Below are 6,759 nucleotides of genomic sequence, written 5' to 3'. Positions count from 1 at the left end.
ACTTCCACGCTGATCAGAACTGACTTTTTGCTGGGGTTTTGCTATCCGGCTGACTTATTTACCTTTTGTTATCACAGTTTCAATAAACTTGGATTTTGTGTTCACCTGCTATTGGATCCCGGTCTCGTTTCTGACAGTTATCCTTTCCCAAGCAAAGTTGCTTTCCGCCGAATACTTATCTCATCATACTTTATCATATTTTATTACTTTAATTCATGTCCTAAATTTTAACTGGTCTGTAGGAAAGGCAGGCTGTCGCGTCACTGACAGAGAGAGGGGAGGACAGTTGCTCGACCTCTCCAGAATGTATACAGGTGAGATGTCTGAAAAAAGAGTTTGTAGTCTTAATTGGGACTACTTACAAACCATGTCCACACTAAATTGTTTGTAGTTCCTGTACCCTTTAAGCTTTAAACACATTTGAGGTCTTTTCTGAAAGACACTTTTTTGTCCAACTGTTAAGAATTAAGATAAAAGTTATTGTTCAAGTGTAGTGTAACTGAAATATTGTGCATAAAATATCTTTATTTCATAAAAATAACGTAGGCCTATAGATGGCCACAGTGGTCTCAAAGTCCCAAGTCCTGCAGTTATTTTTCTAATTTGAGTATGATATCACAAAAATAGGTTAATAAATTATTTTTAGAATTTTTTTATATGAACATGAATGTACTTTGTACATTATATACATAATGTGTTTGCCTTTGAGGGTCACATCACCTGACAGCTGTAGCTTTCTGATGCTGCGTTTGAATTTTCATGCCACATTATTTGAAATTAGCAGGGCCAAACTTTTTTCTCTCACAGGCCGCCTATTGAGGAACCCTGGTGTAAACAGACCTTAATAAACTGCAAAAAAAATTACTTTGAAAATGTTCTCTGATAAATTTCTAGTACATTTCACAGATAAGTAACACATTTACTGTAATTAAACAATAATTAGGAAGTAAAAAGACTGAAAAAGTATATTTTTTTGTAAAACTCTAATAATCTTTATTTACAACTTTCAAAAATCCTTTATGGTGTACAGTTAATAATGTAATTTTAGATAGAAACTGGTCACAATAACAAGGTGTTTTGGTGTACATTCTAGTGTTCATGAATGCTTGTGGTTAAATACCTGGGACGCTATGTATTTCTCCATAGTGTGCTCCATCCTGGGCTGACTGATCATGGGACCACTGGATACACTCTCCTCCGGCGGTATCTCACTCAGTAAGGGCTTCCCTTTGAAATATTTCACCACACACACCACCTAACACAAGAGCACCCGTAGGGAGAACAAAAGGAAAGAGGGAAGTTTTACACCTCTGAAAGGCTTTTTGTAGCACACATACACATGTATAGCTTCTCAGGCTGTAAATGATGATTTATGTAAGTCTTGAAAGGGCAAAGATGCTCGCATGACTTGTTGCCCAAAGTAAAAAGGCTCTGTGCTCTTTTGGGAAGAGAAAACATGCGAGTTCATGTCCTGGAGGAGATTCATCCATTATCGGACCAAAATGAATTCTTTCAATGAGACACTACAGGCAATGCTCTGCCTCTGCAAGACTGCAGCATAACGCAAGGGAGGGTTTCAGCAGAGGACATCTCAGGGCGTTCTCCACTCATGGAGCCCTAAGTTGAACTAAACAGATGGAGGAATTAATTTTCTGCACTATGTGTGCTGCCCTTACCATTTTATAACCGTATGCAGCAGGGCTCAACAATAAAGATGATGCTGGGCCAGTCTGAGAAGTTCTGTCGCTCATGTCAGAGTGCTGCGTTGTCATTGTCTTTTGCTTGTTTATTATCTATGTGTTTTTATGCTTAATAAATGAAATAATTTTTTTGTTATTTTTCTGATGTACTGAACACTGTTGTCCAATAGTGCTTATGTAATATCCATTTGGCTAATATAGCTGTGGTTTTATCACAACAGAAAGAATGACTGGTAACAATTTATTAGAAGCCTTTATACAGTATATAATGCATTATAAATATGGTTTTAAAGCATTAATTATGCTTTGTAATGCACCTTGTAATGTGCCTAATTATTAGAAAGTGTAATGCATTAAACACACAAAAAAAACAAACCTTCAAATATTATAATGCATTTTAACTTTGGTTACAATTATTTATGAAAAATAAACTGGATTACAACATACAGTACATTATGAATGCATTATACATACAGGCATTCAGTAAACTGTTACTGAATGACTTGTGATAGACTCAGAAGTATCAGTTGTAGTATCAGTTGAAAATGATGTCAAAAAATGCTCTATACCACATGCACTGTTTTCCAGAAAAGGTGATTAGGAATTTATAGCTGTCATGCAGCTAAACTGTAGCTTTTTGTCAAGAAAACATACTGTTTAATGAAATAATCAATTACGCAATGACTCTTAATGCAGGTTACATCAAAAAGTGGTGGAGAGAACTTTTATAATTGAGTCATTGAATCATTCACTTAAGCAATTTATTAAAAACAATGATTAATTCAGGAACAAAGTAACCAAGCGCCTTCAAAATCTCATACTTCTCTACTTTAAATTATGCAAAAAACAGTATGTGAGCCAAGTAGTATATCCGAATTGACAGTATTCACAAAACAGAAGGCAGTAATAAGTACTCGGATGACTTACTACTTCCAGCAAGACTCTTAAGTGCACATCCGATGTACACTTTACCATACCATGAGGCCACTGAAGAGGATTTGTGAATGACAGTAAAGTGATGGAGTTGACTCTCATAGGTCACATGACAATGACAAAATGGCGAATGTAGTATTATACTATATATTACATTCTTTTTAACACCAAGTAATTGCTTATTCAAATAAAGGACCTACTCATAGACTATGTGATTTCAGACATAGCCACTATCTTTTAGAGTCATTGAATCATATATTCAAATTTGAAAACTAATTCATTAAAGGGTTCACCCAAAAATATAAATTACCCCATGATTTACTCACCCTCAAGGCATCCTAGGTGTATACAGTATGACTTTCTTCTTTCACACAAATCCATTTGGAGTTATATTAAAAAATGTCCTGGCTCTTCCAAGCTTTATAATGGCAGTGAATGGGTGTTATTTTCAACAGTCCAAAAGAAGTCCAATGAAGCGCATCCATCCATAATAAAAAAGTGTTACACATGGCTCCAGGGGGTGAATAAAGGCCTCCTGTAGAAAATCAATGCGTTTTCGTAAGAAAAATATGCATATTTAAACATTATAAACAGTAATCTCTAGCTTGCGTTAACTGTTGTATGCACGTTCACAATAGAATGCTGTTCAGGTGGATGACGTAGGACATCGGCATTGCGTTAGGCCCAGTGAGAATATGCAGGTCTCGTGACAAACCAACGTTTGTTCACAGGAGCAAAGAAAGCAAAGCTTCCTTAGTTTAGCAAAGGAAAACCAGTCTCCTCTTGTCTTATATCGGAATCCTCTGACATTTTGATGTCTTACAACATCCGCCTGGAACGGTGTTCTATTGTCAACGCACATACGACAGTTAACGCAAGCTAGAGATTACTGTTTATAATGTTTTTCTTACAAAGCCGCATTGATTCTACAGGATAATTTTGGGACATATATGACCTCCTTTATCATGTGTATAAGTATCTTGGAGAAAAGCCCAGGAGAAACCAAGGCAGAACACAGTATCATCAGTTACCACTCTTTGACTTTGTTTTGGAATGCTCAAATTAAGTTACGGTGCTCTGCATTTGTTTAGATGTTCGTCAATATTACTGTGCCAGCCTGGAGTTATACAGTATTCTGCCTTTGTTTTACTGTACATTAAAGTCTGTTGCGTTTAAATTACGGTTTAACTTGTGTACTTTCATACATCTGTTGGCAATTCTTTTTAGACAAACAAATTAGATAGATTGTGATCTAACAAACTGCTCCATATACCGTAACAAAGCACTGTAAACAAGCAATGGCTAGATAACTTGGCAACAATAATTAATCGTAAATAATCTTTAAAGTTTTTTTTTTCTTTTTATAATGCAGATGCCAGCTGTCAGTCTGGTGCTGCCCACTTCTGCACATGTGAGGAGTCGAATGCCATGACAGCGTATAACATAAAATCAGTAACTGTTCACAATTAAATCAGTTTCCTACCTTTTCTTGTAACTCGATATTGCAATGAACGTCATCGGAAAATGTTTAATTCACAATCATTCCTGCTGGCGTTCACATCAATCCACAAGTCGTTCTTATAGGGTAAGCTATTTTCATTCAGTTCGATGTAAAAACAATAGGCTAAGTATTGTCACGGTGCGTGAGGGGAGATGAAGCGAGGACTCAATCGCTGTAGAAAGGGTATTTTATTTTAGTAAAAAATTAAACAAAAACAAACTCAAACCACCCCGAGGGGGAAAAACAGACAGGCAGGCCTAAAGCTGCACACATGCAGACACGAAACACACACAATGAGAAATGACAGATCAGCACAGGACGGCAGACACAAGGAGAATAAATAGGAACCAAACGAGGAGGCTAACGAGGGAGACACAGGTGGAGCAACTAAAACAATAACGAGGTAACAAGATGGAAGGGGCCAGACAATAGACAGGAGAGAGCACATGGCAACAGACAAACACAACACAAGCCATGTGCTCCCAGAACACAGTCATCTGGTGGCCCTCCTGGGCACACCGGCTGAAGACTGTGACAAGTATGTCTTGCATCCTTTGTTGTTAGCAAACGTTGCAAATAAATTGGTTGCAAAACAGTATCCACTCACATTTAACTTTTTGTCTGGTTGTTACGGTCAGAATTGTTTTTTTTAATTACATTACTATATGTTATAGCCTAGCCAATGATCACTAGATTTTATACAGATGTTACTATAATGATTCTGTAAATGGTGATCAGCACCCAAATATTGCATATAATGTGGAAGTTACTGCCTTTTGCCTTGGCGTGACATCTCACTTTTTGCAGACAGTGCAAAGGCAGAGTACCTACAACAACTTCAAAATAACGGTAAAAATCAAGTTTGAGCTCATTTTCATTAAAACATCTAATTGCCAGGTTTCCAGTGTCCTGCCCATAATTAATTTTTCTAGACAAATAAAAATCTTTCAAGCCATTTTTCTAAGTTTCACAGTCAAGGCAAGGCAAGGCTAGGCAAGTTTATTTGTATAGCACATTTCATACACAATGGTAATTCAAAGTGCTTGCACATGCTGAATCAGGTCAAAAGTATTTAAAACCGTTATAATTTCTTTTGTAGTTTTGTTTTCTGCATTATCTATGTGAATATTAAAATCCCCTACAATAGCAAAACAGTCAAACTCTGAGGAAATCATTGATAGCAGTCTAGTGAGTTTCACACTCTGGAGCAGAGCGGCAGTCCACCTGTCACTCAAATGGCCACACCCTTAATTATGCAGAAATGTAAGGCTTAATATAATTTAAAGGGATGAGTTATAAAAAAATTCACCACCCTCACAGTTGTCATGAAGGGCAAAATTACCTATATAGACCAAAACCACTTTTTGTACCAGGCTGTAAACATATTTGTTTCTGCTGTAAATATGGGCATTTTAACATGGCAGGTCTATGGGGCTGACTCCCTTTTGGAGCCAGTCTCTAGCGGTCAGTCAATGATTTGCTGCTTTAGTCACTTCCGTGTTGGTTTCAAGCCAGAGACCGGGAGGTTGCCGCTTGCGCACACTATGTGGTGATGACGTAGAAGGACTACGTGCCTGTGTAATGAGAACCACTATGGATGATAAGTTCGCTCTGCCTTCTTGTTATTATTTTGTCTTTACTTTTATTTGTAACGCGAAGAAAGAGTTAATCTCCCATGTATGAGAGGAGCACGTTGCCGTGTACCAGCCATTAAATGTGTGGGACACCAACTCTTCGTTTTCCATCTCTTTCATTTCATGGATTTAACGAGTTATCCGAGTCCAAGCGTAAAAATTGGCGCCCGAACAACTGAAGCTGGATCCTTCATCTATGTGGAATCTATGGCGATGAAACCCAAAAACTACGGAGTTGGGGAGCTGTGAGAGTGTCCAATCAGCATCGTGGAAGCTGGTGAGATTTAGCTTGCTAACGCTGGATGCCATGTGTGCGAGGAACGGCTGTATTTCTGTGTGAGTGGATGATGCAACTTTTTTTTGATGTGACGAGGACAGCGGATTAATTTGCAACATTTAGACATTTTGAACATTTTGATATTGATCACAAGCTGATGGTGACGTTTTTTTAATGAAATATTTTGATTTGGAAAGAAGGATTATTTTGCTTTTTGAAGGAGTGATCTAATTGCAAATTTTTCCCGTCCTGTTTCCCAAGTGCAGACTGACATTTTGTTCATAACCTTCCTGGGATATTTCAGCACGGATTTGTGTGTGTGTGCGCGTTGAACTTGACTGCACAAGCGAACAGCAAAGATTTTTCTTTTCGAAGATTTTTCTTTTCAAAGACTATTCGTGGTTCATTTTTGTGCATTGGAACTGCGTTTTGATCATTTTGCGGAAGCAATACACCTGTTGAAACAGTTTTTTTCTTCATCATGAACTGAATTTACTTATGCTGGACTGAAGAGTATTGTTATTTATTAATGTATTGGCAGAAATAAGAATGTCCCCCTCATCGACAACAAAGATGTCTCCATTTGAAATACTAATGGGCAGACCGTTCCCCACCCCGTGGGTTAAAGGTCATGCTGGTAATCTCTCCACAGGTGATATGGAGGTGATCATCGCGGATTACATGGATTCCCTGGTCAAAACTTTAAATAGCATA

At 37.6% G+C, this 6,759-nt stretch overlaps 1 protein-coding gene across 1 annotated transcript in view; it reads right to left on the bottom strand.

Annotated features, from left to right (window-relative positions):
* plppr5a (phospholipid phosphatase related 5a) overlaps positions 1–6,759 on the bottom strand; it is a 61,571-nt gene that overhangs the window by 17,685 nt on the left and 37,127 nt on the right. The window contains exon 5 of the mRNA XM_016284799.1: positions 1,121–1,255. Coding sequence (XP_016140285.1) covers positions 1,121–1,255 — 135 coding nt within the window. The remainder of the gene's footprint in view (positions 1–1,120; positions 1,256–6,759) is intronic.

Source organism: Sinocyclocheilus grahami, unplaced genomic scaffold, assembly GCF_001515645.1.
Source record: "Sinocyclocheilus grahami isolate Dianchi unplaced genomic scaffold, SAMN03320097.WGS_v1.1 scaffold188.1, whole genome shotgun sequence".
Taxonomy (NCBI): Eukaryota; Metazoa; Chordata; class Actinopteri; order Cypriniformes; family Cyprinidae; genus Sinocyclocheilus; species Sinocyclocheilus grahami.
The sequence above is the reverse complement of the archived record's forward strand: the minus strand, read 5'-3'. Positions and strand labels throughout refer to the sequence as shown.